Source organism: Bidens hawaiensis, unplaced genomic scaffold (assembly GCF_021521415.1).
Source record: "Bidens hawaiensis isolate Kalapana, Puna unplaced genomic scaffold, B.hawaiensis_p1.1 tig00001792_1, whole genome shotgun sequence".
NCBI lineage: Eukaryota > Viridiplantae > Streptophyta > Magnoliopsida > Asterales > Asteraceae > Bidens > Bidens hawaiensis.
Genome location: NW_027491100.1, coordinates 1,533,642 through 1,555,804, shown reverse-complemented (window position 1 = coordinate 1,555,804; position 22,163 = coordinate 1,533,642). Strand labels below are relative to the sequence as shown.

Sequence of the window (22,163 nt, the reverse complement as noted above, 5' to 3'; positions counted from 1 at the left end):
AGTGTCCATGGTTTACCTTCTCTTTACCTTTTAATTATATTCTCCAAATATAAAAACGTTAGTTATTAGTTAAACAACCTACAAAAAGTTGTGCTCTTCATGTATTTTTCTTTAAAGAATACTTTAATAGAGTTTAACCTATGTATGTAATACCATTAAAAGACTGTGTCAGTTTGCAAAGCAACAATTTTTTTTATACTATATAAGAAAAAATAATACTTATTTCAGGATATACGGGTGCCTTTAGTTTGCAAAATACCTTTTTAATTTTACTTATTTGAGTACTTAACGCCTTAAACATAAAACATAACACAAATCAACACATTAAAGAATAAACACATCACGGGGACTTAGAAATGTCAAACACTTCTTTTTTAAAAGCGAACCGTTTCAATATGAATTTATCATGGTTGAATCCATTTTAGCATGAACCAGATTATAATGTTATTTAATGGCTTGTATCGACTCAAGCCCGTTGTGATGCGTTACCCGGCCCAACCCAGCCTGCTTGAAAGGAGAACTACACAATGTTAAGCGTGCTTGGATGAGAGGAATTCAATACGGGTGACATTCGAAGTACTCACCTGAGTAACGATAAACAAAACAGTGAGCTCCTTGTTGGTAAAACAAAAATATTGGCTAGCTAGTATGATTAGCCACAGTCCTGGGTCACCTTGCAAATTTGAAACCCATCTTCCAGAGGGAGCCTAAGTTCATACATGAAGAAAGAAACTTATTTGTGTATATAACTAGCTTGGCTATACAACGCAACACGCGCACGAGGGGAACAAGGAAAACGCTTTGAAGAGCCTGAGGCTACGCTGTTAAACCTTAGACAAGTGAATCAAGAACACCAAACGCGATTTTGTATAAAACGTTTTTGTGACTCTTTTCATTAATATAAAACAAGAACAAAAATACTTTGTACTCTTTCTACTCTCTAAATTAAAACTTTGATGGGTATAACACCCACAATTCTAATCCTACTCATACTAGGAAACACAATCAAACTAAACTTTTAATTTATTTAATAATAAATAAAATATAACTATGACACCAAGTTATTCAACTTGATCCCTGAACTTTGGATCTCCACCAAACCACCCCTTGAGATCTTCCGTACCACCCTTATACTTTTCGTATTAACATTCGGGTCCTTCAAGTTGGTATTGCACCAAGTTTTACATACGCGACCCGTGAAGCGTGAACTAAGGTGTGTCTTTTTACAGAAAACGTTCAAAAAATATCAGAATTTTTTAATAATCCAAAAAATCAAAATCTTACTAATCCCGGTATGCAACAAAAATAATGTTTCTAATATTCATTTTCGGAACATTATTGCAGTGACAACACTTCGCCTAAGGAAATTCAACTATACAAATAAATTAATAAAAAAATACTAAAAACAATAATCATCCTTGATTCATTGTTTGAAAGAAGACTCAGCCTTTAACGAGTAGCGGGTCATGGATATCTACCCGAGCTTCCTCCACAACAGAGGAGCTCTCGGTCCCAGTACCATCTAAATCGGCACCTTCAGCCAAAGCGTGGTCGAGCGCTGACTTGGCAACTTTCATAACGACCAGCATTAGGATCACTGAAAACAATTTGAAGCATGCATGTTATGCATGATACCAGAAAAATGATATTATTTTAATTTCGGATTTGATTATGTGCTGCAACTTACCCGACACAAAAAAACTTAGAATAACAAATGCCTGCATACACCAAAAACAAACATAGCAAATGTCAACATCCAACAGAAATTGTTTTTGTTCGATTCACACATCATGCAGCAGTGTTACATTCCTCTCTATGAAGAGTTTAGAGTCTACGAGCAACACATAAACACTTGTACACACTAGTTTTATTGTATGCATAAATCATAACGATATGCCACTTTTTATTTAAAGCACTACGTACAAGTGTTATGCGCTTCTCGTGGTTCGATACTTGATATTAGTTTTGAATTGAGCATGATCCCATCTTAAAAGCATTAAGCAGAGGCATTTTAGCAAATACAGAGGGCAGTTCAATGCAGAACCAATTTTAAGTAGAGAACTGCGAGAACCACATAAATACATGTATATAAATACACTCACACACATGTATATAAGGTGAGGGACCACTAATTATTGTGAAAATTGTTTAATTTTATGATTTTTCATATATTTTAAACTTTGTGTTTCTTACATACATGTGTAGGATATGTACATAAAAACCATCAAACAAATTTGTTCATGTATGCTTTTATTTGTACCGTTTAGCTACACATGTGTAGGTTATATTAATTATATAGCCAAACTAATTTGTTAATAATGTTATATATTTGTAGTGTTTACTTACACATGTGTAAGTTAGTTATATACATAAACAATCAAACTAATATGTTCATTTTATTTTCGTTTTTTAATTTTAGGAGAGAGTATGAAACAACAAACATTAAATTTATACCATTCTCTTTTACTTATAAAGTTTCTAAGATTGAAAAAATAATTGGTTCATTTTCATTCTTTTTGGTCCAGTAATTATTTGTACTTTGTCTAAAACTCTAAATCTCTTCCCTACATACATATACGTATGTTATCATCATCATCATCGTACTCAGTATATCCCACCAATAGCAATGCTATGGTAGGGTCTGAGGAGGGTAAGATGTAGACAGCCTTACCTCTACCCCATAGGGATAGAGAGGCTGCTTCAGATGAGACCCCCGGCTCGATAGTAGTTTTGCATCAAGCCTTGGACATAAGGCACATAGCACTCAATCATCGGGACACCGGCTGATTGGTGCATGTGCCCTTGTCTTTCGGCTATCAACGCCACCACATGATGCCTGATTAACCTTCCCCCACTTTTAACGTTATTTTCACGAGATTAGTAAAATAACGTCAAAATTAGTGCAATTTTACTTTTGCCCACCCGAGAGTTCACACATATATACATTATATCCGTGCACCGCCAGCAGGGCATATACATATACGTATGTATATACATATATATCTATGTGTGTGTGTGTGTGTAAGATTAGCATGAAGAAGGCATCTCTTACCCAACGAGTTTTTGAGAACTGATCCCAACCATGAGTAACATCAGCTAGATCCTTCAAAGTTGTTCCAACATATACAAGCGCAAAGGTAATAGGCTGTACCAACAGAACAAGTTTCAACGAGCCATACAACTAACTACACATAATATATGTGTGTATGCCTTAAAAAATATATATATATATAATCAAATATCATTATTGAAGAAACACTAAGTGACCCCGGCAGATTATGGATAATCTTAGGGTTAAGTAGATGTTTCCCACGAGGGTTAGGTCCGGCAAAGATGGTTATTCTTCTTGACCTGCAAAACAGACACCGTGAGCTCGTCACTGAGAAGGGGGGGTTCCTCCTTGTGACCACCCTCCGGCGTGAGAATCAGACTAGATTGCTCTGAATATAAGTGTATATAGAGAGAAATAGCTAAAGATAAGATTATATGAGATGATCTAAGATAATGATACCGTTCCAAGGTGTTGGAGTATTTAAAGCCGAAGGTAGGTTTCCAAGCAGGTACGGCCAGCTGTATAATATTCCTTTTCCACCAACCACAGGCTACGCACGTGCCACCATGGGAGTTGGTGAGTAGGCAGCGGCTGATAGTGACATGGCCAGCTGTATAATATTCCTTTTTCAACAACCATGGGCTGTGTACGTGCCACGATGGGAGTTGGTTGGTAGGCAGCGGCTGATAGTGACATTTTGTAGTAGAACGTGCTCCTCCTCGTACTGTTGTCGGTGAGCTGTCACCCTGTGATTGGTTCATGGGCTGCTTTGGTCAGATCTTGTCTATTTTGTCCATACCTTGGTAGGTATAGTACAAAAGATCTTCCAGAAGCGTACGGACTGGCTCATTTGGGCGGGAGTATTCCCGCCTTGCTCATTCCTTCCTCAGGTGACATTGCTGAAGTGTAATAGTGCCTTATGCGTGTAGCCTTACCGTTAGTGCGGGTAGCCTTCCTTCCTGGTATGTACCCACAGATGCGGGAACAGGTAGAGTACTGTACCAAGGGAGGCTTTCCTGCGGGAACAGCTGGCTTACTGCGTGTAAGGTCTTCATCTCTCTGAGCATGGTGGGTCCTGCGGAACTAGTTGGTCTTTGCGCAGACGTACCTTTTCAAGGTGTGTCTTGCGGGTCCAACTGGACTTTGCTGGGACCTACCTCTTCAAGTCCCCCCAGTCCATTGTTCTTCTCATGAGTTGTTAATAAGTGAGGTGAACTTTTGGACTTTAAGCAAGGGGTTTTAAAGAGGGTTTTTATTTTTTAAGGTTTTCCGTGGGGATTCTTCCCACAGTTTTCCTAATGTCACTCGCAGAAATTCCCGACTTTTCTGCCTGATCATTGGTTATGATGCGGGTAGGTGTTTAACCCCTTCGCTCGTCGGGAGCGTTAAGTTTCACTTGCATAGATTCTTCACGAGGTTTTGGTAGTTTTGGACATAGTGATCAGTTATGTTAAACTACCAATTCCATCTTGAAGCTTCAAACAATCTAATTCTCAACGTTCTTGTCATGCGGAGGTGTTATTTCTCTTTCCGCAAGCATGGTCCATAAGATCCTTCTTGGCTTCAATTTCCTGCAAGTGCTAAGTATGTGAAGGGTTTCGCCTTGACACTGTACCCGCACTTGTCTTACGGTTTCTTGTTTCCCAAGGTATCTTGTTAGCTTCGATTCCCTGCAAGTGCTAAGTATGTGAAGGGTTTCGCCTTGACACTGTACCCGCACTCGTCTTATGGTTTCTCGCTTTCCAAGTTAAGGGGGTATATTCCCTCTTATTTTTGAATCTTTGAATCTTTTTGAAATTCGAAGAGTTGGTGAAAGGATAAGAACAATCCAAACTGTTGAAGGGACGTTAGCGTCTTCCGACGGTTTCTTCTGACAGTTTCAGGACGTGCAGGAAGTTATGGCGACGTGACAGTATATGGTCATTCCAGACGCTTTTTCAGGCGCGTGGGCGCGAGTTTTAGGGCGCGTGGGCGCGAATTTTACGGCACGCGTCCTGTCGACAGCTGTTGCCAGCTTGCTTTCCACGTGTCGTCGTCTCATTGTGCTTGCGCTTTTCTCTCTCCCCGCATTAAATTCATCGCATTCATTGCGATGAGTATATAAAGGGGGGAGATGATGCATCTCAACTCACCTTCACCTCCTTCTTCTAAGCGATTTCCGGCGAATACTTATTCCGACTTTTCCAGAGCCTCCGGTAGCACAGCCGAGACAGCGACGGGTTCTCTGCCCCTGCGAGGATGGAGCGACAGAAGTTTTGAGAATTCAAGAGAAGGTCACGGCGAGACGAGCCGTTTATCATTACGATAGGTGTCAAGTGGAAGTGCAGTGATGTATGCAGCTGAGGCATCCTAACAGACCGGTAGACTTGAACCTTGTTCCTACATGACCCGATCAATTCGATCGGGCACTCGCCATCTATTTTCATTGTTCAACTCTTTGACAACATGAAAAACCAAAAGCTCTGCCCTCCCCCTCTATCTATCCAAGGGATGGAAGGGCAGAGTCCTTTGGTGTCCCCCCAGTCAAGAATTGGGGCCTCGCAATCACTATTTTATCTCATACCTTTCTTCGTTCATGGTTCGATATTCTGGTGTCCTAGGCGTAGAGGAACCACACCAACCCATCCCGAACTTGGTGGTTAAACTCTACTGCGGTGACGATACTGTAGGGGAGGTCCTGCGGAAAAATAGCTCGACGCCAGGATGATAAAAACTTCACACCTCCCGTTCTTCATACTTTTTCAATATGAAAAAAAAAATGAAAAATAAAAAGGTCGTCTTATTCAAAACCCCAATTATGACATCCCTTCTCTCCCACTTCACACCTCGGAACGCGCAACTTTTTTTGTCGAGCATTCTCCTGAAATCGTTCTTTTCATCCAAAACATGTCTTCCATTCATGATCCTGAGGCTGCTGCTGAGGAGTCTGATGTGTATTCCGAGAACCCGACGTCTACGTCTGACAAGAACGATAAGAGTACTGCTGGCGAGTGCCAGTGTGCTCTTTCCGTCGACCTGTATCAGTACATCGTCAAGAAGTTCATGCTCGAGCCCTACTATGACAAACTGAAAATTTTTCTTACTTTTTCTGACACTCGTCACGACTTGACTTAAATTTTCGGGACGAAAATTCTTTAACATGGGAATGATGTGACAATCGTCAATTTCAGGTTAACTCCGTTAACTCAACTCCGTCAATTCAAACTTAAGATCATTGAATCTATAACGCACACTTCATTACATTTAAACTAGGGTTTAAATGACGCTTAACACTTACTACAGGTGTAGTCTTTCGGGAATTGCACCGAAACGCAAACGAGTTGACGCAAACGATTGATGAATAAACGAAAAACGTCAAAACAGTAATTATGTGATAATTATGTGTTAGACTTATGTGTTATGTGATAACATGGTTATAAACGTTAACTCAAGATGTAAACAAGTTAGTTAAGCTAGATAAGTAATACTTAGAAGTGGAGGGGCTAAAGTGTAACATAGTATTCTATAAATACTATGTTATAATAAACCCTAACTCTTATTTTTTTCTCCCAAAACCGATCAGCCACCCCCTCCATCCCTCTTGGCTGCCGTCACCTTCACACACACATAACACCAAGAAATCAAGCCTTTGATTGAAGAACTAGGTGCTAGGAAGGTATAATTGATTATCCTATACATCCTTGTTACTTGATTTTGATGTTTGTTGGGTTAATAACAAACCCTAAGCTGCCGATTTCTTGTATGGTGTGTGTTAACATGATTGTTGTTGAATTAATGATGATTAATAACTAGTATTGATGTTGTTACATGTTGATTGTTGTGTCTATGATTTGAGTTCAAACAAAAACCCTAATCATGTATGTAATGGGTAATTGATGTGCATGGATGGTGTTTATGGAGTCTAGAGTGTTATATGAATGCATGATAGTTCATAGATTGTTATTATGTTGAGTTTGGATGCAAACAGCTTCTGGACAGAATGTGTATTTGATGTTTAAGTGACTGTAACGAAGTGTAAACATGAAAATTGGTTGAGATTATTAATACTACAGTAAACTAGGTTGAGTCTAGTTTCTAAAGAATATAAACTTGTAATTTTTGGACAAGTAGAAGTTTACTTTTATGATTTTACAAAAACGTTGTGCAAAGCTGAGATGTTAGACCTGCTGTTAGGTTGTGTTGTAAATGCAATATCTCATGAACTACGAGACCAATTGGGTTGGTTCCACTTCTGGAAGTTGACTTATTGAGTTAGGAACCTAACCCAAGTGGTCTTGCATTTATTGGATCTTTCGTTTAACAGGAATTGCAAATGACATTCTGTTGCGCATGAATTTGACTGTTATGAGTTTGCTGTAATGATTTGATGATTTTGAGAAAACTATGTGGAATAAAAATATAATTAAATATGTTCTGGAAACCTAAGACATATGTGCTTCTGTGATGATTTTTGGTAAATTAATTGAGATGCTATGATCGGTGAAATAGTACAATCTTTCTAGTAGGATTTCTGTCTCGGTGAAACTAGCTGCTGAGTTGTGTAAAAATGCATGAAACATGATACTGGCTAGTTAATTGTTATTTGTTGACCAAAATACCTTTGCAGGGAATAATTGCTAATTGATTGCCATGATTTGACCAAATTGCCCTCATGGGGAATAATGGCTAGTTAATTGTTATTTGTCGACCAAAATGCCCTTACGGGGAATAATTGATAGTGATGTACTTTATGAATACATGACACGTATATGAGTGCTTACACATGTAATGTGTCACAAATACACGGGTTAAAGTCACACACAATTCACAAACGAAACACGAAACATGTTATGTGCTTAGGTATTATGTGCCGGGTCTAGAGACTCGATAATATTCCGACACTTAGAAAAATCTCTTTGTTGTTTTAGAACGCTAGAGAGAGTTTTTCTGTGACGCGCATCTTGGTGATTTAATTTGGGAAATTCTTCGCAAACAATGAGTTACACTTTCCCCTCTTTAAACTGTTTTCAAACGCTTTTCACTTGGGGGAGATAACATACTCCACAACGCATTTAAGATTTTGTTATAAATTATATATCACTTGTAAAGGCTAAGTGGCAACGAAACAATTGAAGTCCTACACATCGAACCGGTTAATATTTGGAATAGCGAGTCACTGTTTAGTAGTACTACTGGGTTTGACAAACCCCACCCAACGCTAAACTCGACTGGAAGTCGAGCGGGTGTAATTTTGGCTAACACGTACCATGGTCTGGATGACCTGGTGACAAGGCACTTAATAAACGAGTCAGCTTCAGTGTCGAACACTTAGTAATACTTGTTGTATAGACTAGCTACCTATCGATATATAATTGACATAACACTATCTGTAACGCAAAACGCTGTAACGCTGTAACGCTGTAACGCAAAACGCTGAACGCAAACGCTAAATGATTTATTTTTATATAACTTGTGAACTCACCAACCTTGTGTTGACACTTTTAGTATGTTATTCTCAGGTAGCCGAGGCGGGCGCGTGGTTTAGGAACATGCGTTGCTTGATAAACTTTTAACTATGCAAACTTACTTTTAACTGTTATCATTGGTTTTAAATCGTCCTGCGTGACGTCACATTGTTCTCTATGGTTTTACGCTTCCGCACTTATTTTCATTTAAACGTTTTTATGATTTGATTATAACTGATGATTCCGATCCTGTTAGTTCACACCCTCTGACTGTAAAACTCCGTTAGTGGATTTTGAGGGTGTGACACCTACGAGCCTGAGTTTCCAGAGCCTCATCAGACGGTGTATGATGCCCCCAAGGGTAAGATAGGGGTATATGCCGCATTCTTCATATATGGGAATCTCCGATTCCCATTAACGAAGTTTGTATACCGTGTTTTGGAAAAACACGGTGTACACTTGACGGAGGTACACCCAATGGCGATCGCTAAGATCCGCTATTTTGAATGGGTGTGCCACATTCTGGGTGTTGAGCCCCGCGTCGACCGCCTGATGACCTTCTACTCTTGGAGGTGCATTCAAGGCTGGTACACCTTGGTCACTCGGATCAAGGGTTTGAAGATCTGTGCTACCGAGCGCAGTCTTCGATCTTGGAAACGGGAGTTCTTCTATATCTCTGCCCGTGTCGTCCCTATTGCGATGACATTCCAGAACGGGAGAGCACTCCCCAACCTTCACGCCTCCAACTACCAGGAGGCGGAATGGTTTACCAAGATCTCCCGGATCCAGACTCCGGTTTACCGCTTTGCGGAGTCTGGGATGGTGATGCCTGGGATGAGCCGGGTATGGAGGGATGCCGGGGCGGAGACGCCGCAGATACCCATCGTCCTCGAATACGGTTTGAACTCTATCCCTTACGGTATGCTTCGTCTTATTTGCCAATTTAGGGTTTTTGTTCTAACAATTTCTTTCTTTTTTTTTAAGAGGGGAACAACTTACGATCACTTCTGCAACCGCGGGAGAGTGGTGGTCCCGCTCGGCTGGGTACTCGTGATCTTGACGATAACGAGTTGCCCATCCTGGAGCAGACGGCGGATCGGTTCGTGGAGGTCTACCCGCCGGGCCACGAGATTCTGAGCGCCACGCGGCCAGGTAAGGGATTCTTTAACCCCCGCCCTCTTCATGCTCAAACCTCTGCTGGAATTCCTCTAATTCTATCATCTTCTGATGAGGAATCCGCAGATGATCCTTTCTTCGTGAGGAAGAAGAAGGCTGCCGGTGTGAAGGGCAAGGCGAAGGTTACCTCCACTGCCGATCAGGGGAACCGGTCTGATTCGGAGACCGAAAGCGAGGAGGCGGCGGGGAACCCTGGTGATGGTGAGACCACTGTCTCGGAGGTTGAGACAGCTGTCACCTCCGAGCAGCCGAGTACGACGACGGTGACCGGCATGAAGAGGCCGGCTCCATCGGGTTCGTCCCCGCCTGTCAGAATCTTCAAGCTCAAGAAAACCCCGTAAGTATAAATTTCATTTATCTTAACTGCACATCTTTCCGCCATTATATTTAATATCTTGTCTTCATGCAGGCGTGGATGCAACCGCATTCCAGAGTGGTGCGGGAGGGAGCAGTTCTAGACCCACGACGGTAGGTTTGGTCAACCTATCCGAGGCGATGACCCAGGCGGCTGCGCCTGTTTGCAGTATTGGTTCAGTTTCTCATCCCGTTGAGGCAACTGTTCCAATTGTTACGTCATCCCCGCCGGCTGTCAGTGCCATCTTCACTGCATCCTTCACTGAGCCGGCGGTGGTTTTTCCTGTGGGTTCTTCCGCAGGGACGGCCACGGTTGTGAGTTCGCCTCCAGTGAGTTCACCTCCGTTGGTCTCTACCGCGGCGGCCTCTACCATGCCTCCTCCGGTGCCGGCGACTACGGCCGGTTCCTCAGGTATGTTCAGGGTTGGGGCTTCTAGCCAATCTTTGCCTCCTTCCCATCTCCTTGACCTTTTGGATGGATATCCCTTAGGTTCAGGTGATGGGTTTGGTGGCTACCGGCCTGTTGTCGACCCTACAGGTACGTGGGGTTATTTTGGCCTATTATCCCTTTTATCATTTTTTTCTAACTGTTTTTTTTTTTTTTGCAGCTCGTGATTCCAACGAGGTGTATGCTCCACGGTTGAGTATCCGCCGGGGGACGACCCTCCGTACGGCTGCGGATTGTGTTGAATGGGCGCGCCACGCCGCCCCTAGTGGTGCGTTGGGGGAAGCAATGGTTAGCTACCAGGAGGGTAGGCTAACCAACGAGCTTCGAATTCTCCTTGCCCGGATGCAGCCGCGCGTCGAGTTGCTCTGTCGTGAAAACGACAAGTTAAAGACGGCGCGTAGCCTGGAAGTGGCCCAGGCGCGAGCTATCCGGGAGGAGAATAAGAGACTTGCGACCGTCGCTGCGGAAAAGGAGAAGGCCTTCAAGGACCTCGAGGTTGAAGTTCAGGCCCGGCATGAGGCCCGTTCCAAGGCTACCCAAGCTGTTAACGAACAGCTTAGGTTGGCTAAGGAAACTGCACGGAACGCAATCGAGAGGGCCACCAAAGCTGAAGCCGTTGCTGAGCCTTTGCGCACAGAGAACGAAGAGCTTAAAGCCGAATTAAAAGAGCTCCGGCAGGCTCATGATGCTTTGGCCTTGGAAGATGCCAAGAAGCTCCAAGAGCTACTGGACCAGAGGGGTATGCTTGACCGCACTGAGCGTAAGCTGAAGGGCGTTGAAGAGGCTGCAGCCAGAGATGTGTTGCTTGCCAACCATAACAAAAACTAAGCCGAACCGTGATCAAGCTCAAGCTGCCCTCCAGGAAGCTCTGGTCACCAAAGAATGGCTTCTACGAGAAGCGTTGTCGCAGGTATGCGTAGTTCCGTAGTTTCTTCATGCTTTTCTTTATACTTAGAAAAGTTTTTGATATATTTTTATTTTGTAGGTTGTGCATCGGATCTTCACGAACACATCATATGACGATGCTATGAGCGCAGCCCTTAACGCTTCTCATGAGGATGGGGAAAAGGCTGGTTTCCTGCTTGGTCTGGGGTTTGTTGAGCAGGGCATCCCGCCTTCCAACTTCCCTCTTTATGACGTGGATACTGAAGCTGCTTACGACCAGGCAGTGAACCAGTATGCTGCCTTCCCGCATCCAGTGGTGGAGAAGGTGAACGAGATTGCTGCTGCTGATGATGGGCTAACTATTCTCAAGGCTTTCCTTGAACCGCCACAGCCAACTGATGGTGCGGGTTCAAGTGGGTTTGGAGGGAGTGGTCCTGAAGTTTGAACCTTGAGATCCCTTCCTATCATTAGGATAGATTTATATTTTTATAGGCGGGTAGATGCCCAGCTATTCTTGTAATCTTTGAATTTTTATGGAATATAAATGTTTTTGTTAATGCCTTGCCTTGTAAACCTTATATGTTTTATTCATGCATATTTTAGTTTAACTTAGCAACTTTCTAAGTGTTTTGGATAATTTAACCTGTCAACGTGGTAGATAATAAGTTAAAGTTTTGCTTCCTCTATCCTGATTGTGCGGGTAAGACCGTCACTTTCACTTAGTAGGATGGCCAAACTTTACCTATGTCTTACCTGCGTGAAGGTTTTCCTCATCTTTTCCTTAGAAATTTTTGCCGTTTTTATGTTTATGCGGGTTTTGCCGCCTTCCACACGCAACGACTTACTTCTTTCCACACTTATTTATGCGGTGAATACCGGCATATCAGTTTGGAAAGTTCATAAGTATAAAGGCAAGGCTATCAACACAATGTGATAGAGGAGAATCATTTCCATTAGAAGTGGCTCTAGGCCTTTACTTTACAAGTTTGGAATTGATCTACATGTAACATTTGCGTAATTGAGCTCCATTCCATGTTCTTGGGATGGGAGTGCCGTCGAGCCTTTCAAGCCGGTATGTGCCCTTTCCCAAAACTTCTTTGATAATATATGGCCCTTCCCAGACCGGGGCCAGCTTTCCTGGGCGTTCTTGATTCGAAGCCTCGTTGTTACGCAGTATGTAGTCTCCGACATTGAAGTTGCAGAGTTTTACCCGCGTGTTGTAGTACTTTTGCATTTGTCGCTTGTAGTTCTCTTCACGCGCTGCGGCTAAGTCTCTGCGTTCTTCGGTTAGCATAAGGTCTAACCGTCTTTCCGCATCATTGTCTTCTGGTTGAGTCAAGACCCTTGGTGAGGGTAGACCAATTTCGACCGGGACCATGGCTTCAGTGCCATAGGTGAGGCTGAACGGGGTTTCTCTCGTACTTGCCTTTTTCAGCGTTCTGTTTGCCCAACGGACGTGTGGAACTTCGTCCACCCAGCCGGATCTATGTTCCAAGAGTCTTTTCTTTATGCCATCGACGATGCTCTTATTTGCTCTTTCCACCTCACCATTACCATGCGGGTGTGCCACTGAGGTAAAGGTGTGGGTGATTTGAAGTTCTTCCAGCCACTTTTGTAGCTTCTTGTCAGCAAAGTTGGTGCCGTTATCGCTCACCAAATTATGTGGAAGTCCAAAACGACAAATAATAAATTCCCAAATAATTTTTTGATATGTTTTGCGGTTGTTTGGGCTAAGGGTTTTGCTTCTATCCACTTGGTGAAGTAGTCGATGGCTACCACTAGAAACTGAACGTTCCCTGCTGCTGTGGGAAATGGGCCTGTCACATCGATGGCCCACTTCTGGAATGGCCATGAGGAGGTAACTGGAACAAGTTCATTCTTCGGGCGATGCGTGTTGGGTGCGTAGAGCTGGCAAGACCTACATTTTCTGATGTATGCCAGCGCATCCGTATGCATCCCCGGCCAAAAGTATCCCGCGTTGTTTAGCTTGGCTACAACAGCGCGTGGACCTGCGTGTACTCCGCAGATGCCTTTGTGTACTTCCCTTAGGAGGTAATCAGCATCTTGGTTGTTCACGCATCTTAGGAGTGGGCCAAGAAAATTACGTCTGTAAAGGATGTCATCAACGAGTTGATAGTTCAGTGCTTTACAGCGTATCTTTCTTGCCTGTGTTTTGACTCTGGTAGTATGCCCGCCGCAAGGTAATTTATGATTGGTGTCATCCACGTTTCCGTGCCGGTTTGGATGACACAAATTTCCTTGTGCGGGACTGATGGTGCTCCAAGGAGTTCAACACGAATGTCCTTTCCCAAGTGGGTGAAGGCTAATGATGCAAGCTTGCTTAACGCATCCGCAGATTTGTTTTCGCTTCGCTTGACGTGTATGACTTTACAATCGTTAAAATCGTGCATAAAGGTTTTTGCTTGTGCGAGGTACAGGGCCATTGTGTCGTTTACGGCCGTGTACGTCCCGTTTATTTGGTTGGCTACTAACATGGAATCCACGTGGGCTTCCAAGTTTTTCACTCCCATCTTACGCGCAATTCTCAACCCGGCCAGGAATGCTTCGTACTTCGCTTCGTTATTCGTACTTGGAAAATCTAGTCGAATAGCGTAAGTGTATTCTTGGCCTGCTGGGTTGGTTAGTTTCAACCCTCCGCCTGAACCCTCGTTATTGGCTGCTCCATCAGTGTAGAGTCGCCAGACATCATCAATGTCCTGTGCTGGAGAGGGTTGAGCCTCCTCCTGGCACTCTTTCTCCCCCGAAGCGGGGACTTCTGCAATAAAGTCGGCCAAGACCTGGCCTTTTATGGCTGGTCTTTGTTTGTACTTTATCGCGTATTCTCCCAATTCTATTGCCCATTTGGCTAGACGTCCTGACAACTCGGGTTTGCCTAGAACGTTTGCAAGTTTGAAATTGGTGAGAATGGTGATTGGGTGACCTTGGAAATATCGTCTTAGCCTGCGTGAAGCCTGTACAAGCGCTAAGACTAATTTTTCCAGGGTAGAGTACCGGGTTTCTACGTCTGTTAAGACGCGGCTAACATAGTAGATTGGCATCTGGATGCCTTTCCATTCTACTAGTAGGACTGCCCCGGTTGCTCTGTCTGTGGCGGAGAGGTATAGGATTAATTTCTCCCCCGCTTCTGGTGCTGTGAGCGTTGGAAGTTCGATCAAGTGTGACCGAATCTCTTGAAAAGCTGCTTCCGCTTCTGGTGTCCAGCGGAAGTGCGTTTTCTTCAAACAATTTCTCAATGTTGACACGAATGGGAACGATCTATCCGCATGATTCGCCAAAAAACGGTTAAGTGCAGTCGTCCATTCAGTGTCTGAGCTTGTTTGATAGAAGTAGGTGATTCCATTTTAATAATGGCCTCGACCTTTTCAGGGTTCGCTCTGAAGCCATCTTTGGTAACGATGACTCCTAAGAACTTCCCTTCTTCCACTCCAAAAGAACACTTGCTCGGGTTGAGCTTCATGTTTATCTTTCTGAGCGTGTTGAAAGTTTCCTCGATGTCTTTCAACATCGCTTCTGGCTCAAGGCTTTTGATGACCAAGTCATCCATGTAAACTTCCAAGTTCCTCCCAATTTAGGCATGAAACTCTTTGTCCATCAGGCGTTGGTATGTGGACCCGGCATTCTTAAGTCCGAATGGCATCATTTGATAACAAAATGTGCCATCGGGCGTCCGAAATGCGGTTTTGTCCTGATCGTCAACGGCCATGTGGATTTTATGGTATCCCTTATACGCATCAAGGAAGCATTTAAGGCGAAACGGTGCTAACGAATCTACCTTAAGGTCAATTTTGGGTAACGGGTAACAATCTTTGGGGCATGCTTTGTTTTGGTCTTTGAAATCTATGCACATGCGCCATTGTTTGTTAGATTTCGGTACCATGACGGGATTTGCAACCCATGTTTGATATCTGCTAATGCGTACGATGCCCGCGTCAAGGAGTTCCTTGACTTGGGTTCTACACGCGTTAGCCTGTTCCGTCCCCATTACTCGACGCTTTTGTATGACTGGCGTAAAAGCCGGGTCACACTTGAGCTTATGCTCTGCCTTACTTCGAGGTACACCAGTCATGTCAGCTGGTGTCCACGCGAAGATGTCAGCGTTTTTCTGCAATAAGCGTTTGAGTAGGGTGCGTGTAGGATCGGTGATTGTTGGGCCAATGGTAACAGCCTGGTCAGGGTATTTGCCATTTAAGGCCCATTCTTCTGGTTCGGTGACGGTTGGTTTAGCCATCTTTGGTTTGGGTTTAGATGAGACAGATGCGATGCATACCTGGGGAATACCGGTGATCATCGCTACACCCTCAGCTGTTGGCCACCCCATCATGCCGTGGACTGAAGACACCACGGCATTGAATCTTGCCATCCCGTCTCTCCCGAAGAGAATGTCGTATGTGTGGTGTGGCTTCCTCGTTACGACGAAGTCCACGTCTTCTGTGCGGGAGTGTTTCCCGTCCATGAGAGTGACGGGGAAAGATAGGATACCCAGGGGGGTGTTTGTGCTGCCATCGAACCCTTCCATCGACGCGTAGACCGTTTCCAGGCGTTCTTTGTCTTCGTCGTCTAGCTTGTTGAAGAGCTGCCTGTACATGACCGTTGACGAGGCGCCGGTATCAGCAAGAGTGCGGGAAGTGATGTAGTGCCCCAGCTGGCTTTTGATGACTATAGGGCCTTCTTTGTTGGGCCCTCCTGGCACTCGTGGGAAGCGCACTTCAGCTTCCTTCCACGCACATGGTTCTGTCGTTCGTCGTTTTCTTCCTCTGACGTTACCATGAACCATGTGAGTGCTGATGTCGACGGGCTTTCGTCCGTTGCCCTTGTACCGATAATCATTTCTCCCTCCATTCTTGATCGATGCCACGAGGTGTGTAAGTTTTCCATCTTTGACGAATGTTTCGACAACATCCTTCAAAGATGTACACTCCTCGGTCCTCGGTGGTGTGGCCCTTTGTCTCGTAGAAGTCACAGGATTTGCTCTGATCCGCGTTATGGCGCTGCCGGATCATTGGAGCTTTTGGCCATGGGAGTTTCTCGGTGGCAAATATCTCCGTGACGCTTTTGGTGAGTGGCGTCCATCTAGGGTTCCGGTTTGATGAGTGCGTGTTATCCCTTCCGCCTAATAGAGGGCGAGAGCTGGATGAGGTGTCAAAGTTTACCCTTGACTGCCAAATACCAAGCTTCCTCTTTTTATTTTGTCGGGCGGTGCGGACATTATTCTCTCTGGTCCTTTGCGTGTAGAGGTTTGTGCTCTGGGTAGATTCCTACCCAGTTGCTTCTCCGTTTCGGCAAAGCGTTTAGCTGCCGTCATGATGGCATCCCATGTGGATGGCATGCCATCTTTACCCGTCAATGTGCGGATAAGCTCTGGGTATTCGGCGCCCTGGATGAAAGCAGCGCGAACGAGATCTTCACTTAGTGCCCAAACTCAGCTTCTTTGAGTTAAAGCGAGTGATGAAGTCTAGCAAAGATTCGTCCTTCTCTCTAACGCATTTGAGGATTGTCCACTGCTCTTCAGTATATTTTCTCTGTTGACTGAAGTGCTGGCTGAACTTGTGCTAGAAGTCCGCCCAATCATAGATGTGGTGGACCGGTAGATGATCAAACCACGCCCTGGCCGCTCCGACCAACGTCATCTGGAACATATAACACCACGTGGGTTCCGTCCAGTTGCTGACGGTTGCCCCCGCTATGAATCTGTTCAAGTGATCGTCTGGGTCGGATATGCCATCATAAGTGCCGATGTTGGACATCTGTTTGGCACTCTTCGGGGCGATTGCTTCCGCAATGTCCCTTGCAAACTTGGACGTTCCCGCATTTGCAACAGTTGGCCTGAAAGTTTTGGAGAAGTCACGTGGGTTTCCCCCCGCGTTCCTTGGCTTAAAGGTTTCTCCAAAATTTCTTCTTGGCTGGAAGTCTGCTTCCTTACGCTTCCCTTTCGTCTTATGACGAGGGTTTGCGTCACTGTCCGATTCTTCCCACTCATCATCCGAATACTCGCAATCATTGCTCATGTTGAGCTGTTGTCGAGTGCTTCCGAATTCGTCATTAGCCTGTTGGAGTGAACGTAAACGTTCATCCAACTCAGCTTGAAATTCTTTTTGACGTGCTTCCGCCCAAGCTTTAACTTGATCAAGTGTTTGGCGGGGGAGCCTCGTCTGTTGTTTCTCCAACTGGGTATCAATGTATCCTAGGGGAGGATTGTTTACTGCACTTGCCCCGGCTTGGGTAACCGGGGTAGTGTTCGTAAAAATTGTGTACTCGCCGGTGTTCCCCCCAGTAGCTGGGGTTGTGGTTACCGGAGTTTCTTGGTCACTCGTTGGCCTTGGCATCGAAGTAACCTTAACCATCTTTCCAGAAGTTTTGAAAAAACTGAAAAAGAATGTCCTAGCTTCTATGCACGGATGGCGCCAATGAAGAAACACTAAGTGACCCCGGCAGATTATGGATAATCTTAGGGTTAAGTAAATGTTTCCCACGAGGGTTAGGTCCGGCAAAGATGGTTATTCTTCTTGACCTACAAAACAGACACCGTGAGCTCGTCACTGAGAAGGGGGGGTTCCTCCTTGTGACCACCCTCCGGCGTGAGAATCAGACTAGATTGCTCTGAATATAAGTGTATATAGAGAGAAATAGCTAAAGATAAGATTATATGAGATGATCTAAGATAACGATACCGTTCCAAGGTGTTGGAGTATTTATAGCCGAAGGTAGGTTTCCAAGCAGGTACGGCCAGCTGTATAATATTCCTTTTCCACCAACTACAGGCTACGCACGTGCCACCATGGGAGTTGGTGAGTAGGCAGCGGCTGATAGTGACATGGCCAGCTGTATAATATTCCTTTTTCACCAACCATGGGCTGTGTACGTGCCACGATGGGAGTTGGTGGGTAGGCAGCGGCTGATAGTGACATTTCGTACTAGAGCGTGCTCCTCCTCGTACTGTTGTCGGTGAGCTGTCACCCTGTGATTGGTTCATGTGCTGCTTTGGTCAGATCTTGTCTATTTTGTCCATACCTTGGCAGGTATAGTACAAAAGATCTTCCAGAAGCGTACGGACTGGCTCATTTGGGCGGGAGTATTCCCGCCTTGCTCATTCCTTCCTCAGGTGACATTGCTGAAGTGTAATAGTGCCTTATGCGTGTAGCCTTACCGTTAGTGCGGGTAGCCTTCCTTCCTGGTATGTACCCACAGCTGCGGGGACAGGTAGAGTACTGTACCAAGGGAGGCTTTCCTGCGGGAACAGCTGGCTTACTGCGTGTAAGGTCTTCATCTCTCTGAGCATGGTGGGTCCTGCGGAACCAGTTGGTCTTTGCGCAGACGTACCTTTTCAAGGTGTGTCTTGCGGGTCCAACTGGACTTTGCTGGGACCTACCTCTTCAATTATTAAGTGAAGTAACAATACCATCATTCCCAACCATGAAGCCAGCACATACTCACATACGGAAATTGGAGTTACAGACAAAAGGTAATTCATCATGTTAAACGAAAGCAATGGAACAAGCCGAAGCAGAAAAACGAGCTGCAAAAATAAAAATAAAAACACACCATAATTGGACTACCATATAACAAAGGGTCGAAATGGTTTTGTAAACGAACCTTAAATCCGGATTTCTGAATAGCAATTGAAACGGCTTTAAACTGCGGATAGTCACCCAACATAGAAATGACATATGATCTAAAAATCTGCACAACAGCTTAAGGTGAAACAAGATTAGCAACATTTTACATAAGATGAATAAAGAACAAGAATCTAGGAGAACATAAGGCTTACTGTTCTGCCAAGAAGAAATGCTGCAGTAGCACCTAAGACAGCGCCAGTAGAGTCAGCAAGAAAACCCGTAGCCAAACCGAACAGATAACCACCACCCAGCTGGAAGAGATGCGAGTAACAGAGAATTGTCAAAAGAGAAAAAAATAAATTTAAAATAAGATAAAAACAGAACAATGATTAAAAAATGATTATGGCGGAATAAGGCTGTTAAAATCTCATGGCTCGCGGTTTGCTCAAAATTCGCTAAAAAAAGCTTGAAAAAGCTCATTTGAAATTCGCTCAGTCTGTAAACAAGCCGGGCCCAAGCCAAGGTCAGCTCGTTTAGTTTAAAGACCAGATTTATATATTAATATATAAAAAAAGCTTATAGCCATATGACATTTATTAGTGAAAAAAAAAAGTTACTATTGAAATTCTTGTTTGGCTCATTTAAAAGTAAATACAAAATTAAAATTATGTAAATTATAGTCCAAAATTATAACCAATACTTTAATACATATAAATTAGGAATTCAATAGTTTATAAATTCTGCATTATGTGTATGTTACAAACACAAATATTGTTTTTAGTTTGTATATGCATCAATATTAGTCAAATATATATAATAAAAATAAATGAGCCAAGAGCGGGCTCGAGCTTTTGACAAGCCGAGTTCATTTCAACTCGTTAAGATAAACGAGCCAACTTGACTCATCTACATCTATACACTTGATGCATGGTGGTGTTGGTTGAGATCTTACGGTAAGTACTGACGCAGGAAGTGCAAGAACTGTTAAAGGAATATATGCAACGGCCCTGCAGGGTGGATTATATAACAATTAATTCATAATACCAATAATGTTCAACTTATAATTTAGTGGTGGCGTTATCAATTTTTGGGTTGTCAAGTGTGGCACGTTTAATAAACAAGTCGTGTTCAGATTTACATGTTTACACCGTTTAATAAACAAGTCGTGTTCGGGTTGACATGTTTAACCCCCTATAATTGAACGGGCCGTGTTCAGGTTGACTTGTTAAATAGGCCACTTCGAGTAAGTCAACAATTCAGCCCGACACTATTGGCACCTTATTTTTTAAATGTACAAGTTATAACTTAGATTGACAATACTTACAATACAAGAGGACCCCAAGGACCAAGATCTTCTTCCACCCATAACAAAAAGTCTTTCAAAGCCTGTATATACAAACACAAACATCTCAACCAATACTTAAAGAATCACTTTTCAATTTTGGTCTGGCAATTTTTAACATGAACCTGTTAACACGACACGAAACAACACGCAGTTAAACAATATCAGTCTGGCCATAACATGTTTCGTGTCTTAAGTCAACTGTCAACATGTTCAAGACATGTTTAAATTCGTGTCTTAACTTGTTTATTTTTTAATATTTAAAAAAAATACATGCTCTACTTAGTTTTACGTGCCCTTAACATTAGTGCAAAACAGAAATAAATAATTGGGTAATGATTGCTGCAGAGTTTTGACTCCAATACCGTTTTCCAAAACTTTGAAAAGCTGACTAGACGTCACGTGACGCAAAACACCCAGTGGTGCATAGTTTTGACTACGCATGGGTTCAGCTTGAGTTGATACTCAATAAACAATTTCTAAACCCTAGTTATCGTGTCGTCTTCGTGTCTGTCTAGCACCATTGTGTAATGTTATAAACATTCATATATTCACACATCCGTAACACAGAAACAAAAATGTAATTAAAAATTCCGAATCCGAATTCAAATCGGATTAAATCGAAAAGCAAACTACATATGTGAAAACCAATCACTGAGACTATAAATGTAAACAGATCCAAAATGCATAAATGAATAATAACAAATAATAATAATAATAATAATAATGATAATATAATGACCTTTTCGACGGGAAGAGTATAACATGCGATGCCGATGCCAACGAAGAGAAGAACGAGAACAGTGTTTCGAATAAGAGAACCCCAATTCAAATCTGAAGATGAAGAAGAAGTCGCCATTAATTAATATTAATATTAATTATATTTGATTTCGATTTTGCTTTTGCTAATGTTTTTGTTTGGAATGTGTGTGTTTGAAGCCTTGTCTTCAGTTGTTTGTGTTCCGATGTTGTGTGAATTGTGATATATTCACCATACGACACGTGTGCATTTGGTAAAATTTATTTACGTGGACAGTGTGATGCTTGTTTTTTCTTTTTTTTTCTTTTTGATATACGTAACTTGGATGACCAAATAATAGTTGGATAGACAACAAAATATTATTAATTTATTATGTACCCCGATAAGTTGGTCTAGTGAGAAGACGAACGTTAGCAATTTCTTTATTGTAGCAGAGGTATGTTTGATTCTCATTTGAGTTTAGTTCGTAGGTTTTAACTCAATAGGACGTGAGGGTTTATGGATTTCATTCGGTTCTTGTGCATCAGGGATACCGTCTTACAGTGATCGAGAAGTTGACCTTGGACATAGACCTGAAAGGATAGGTTTACACGTGAGATTCTTTGCCGTTAAAAAAACTAGTTTTTTTTAACCCCCCCAAAGTTGAAACCCGGGTGTTGGTAAAACATGAGCGTTAATATTAGTTACGTTTGTTAAGGTATACACATGACTGGTAAAATGTGTGTATGTATAGATTAACAAATAAAATAAGATCCAAAATATTTAAAACAATGTTTATTTCGTCGCCAAACCTTCACAGTGGTAAGATCCAAACGTTGTCGGTCCCGGATAACTCAATGCGAATTTGGTTGGTTTTGATTATGTTCGTTGTGGTACATGAGCTAAAAAACGAAATAAAATATAAAAAATTGAGGTGGACCAATGGCCAATTTATTATTTTATTATTATTTTGGGTGGGGGTCGGTCGGTAAGTTTGCGCGTTAATAAACCCGAGCGTTATCGATCAAGGGCATTGACGTGACAAGTTTGCGTGAATTCGGTCAATTTTCATGAGGTTTGTTTGGTACCAGGACAAAAAGAAATTGACATTTGGTTGGGTTTAATTTCATTACGTTCGTTATGTCAACT

The 22,163-nt window shown here is 43.1% G+C and overlaps 1 protein-coding gene across 1 annotated transcript; it reads right to left on the bottom strand.

The window, feature by feature from the left end:
* Nucleotides 1-1,293: 1,293 nt before the first annotated feature.
* LOC143597424 (uncharacterized) lies at nt 1,294-21,134 on the bottom strand. The gene is made up of 9 exons (XM_077075935.1): nt 21,018-21,134; nt 20,258-20,319; nt 19,886-19,940; nt 19,146-19,244; nt 18,971-19,057; nt 18,777-18,893; nt 3,053-3,145; nt 1,688-1,718; nt 1,294-1,597 (listed from the first exon to the last, which is right to left on the bottom strand). Exons 1-9 carry the CDS (start codon nt 21,132-21,134, stop codon nt 1,443-1,445), a joined length of 816 nt encoding a protein of 271 aa, XP_076932050.1. The 3' UTR covers nt 1,294-1,442.
* Nucleotides 21,135-22,163: the final 1,029 nt, after the last annotated feature.

Bases quoted from the DNA above. Each gene is read 5' to 3' on its own strand.
- LOC143597424 (XM_077075935.1), bottom strand. From the start codon at position 21,134: ATGGCGACTTCTTCTTCATCTTCAGATTTGAATTGGGGTTCTCTTATT. The intron at 19,941-20,257 runs GTAAGTATTGTC...TCCACCCTGCAG, and splicing joins CCTTGGGGTCCTCTTGTATT to GGCCGTTGCATATATTCCTT. The intron at 19,245-19,885 runs GTAAGATCTCAA...CATCTCTTCCAG, and splicing joins TTCCTGCGTCAGTACTTACC to CTGGGTGGTGGTTATCTGTT.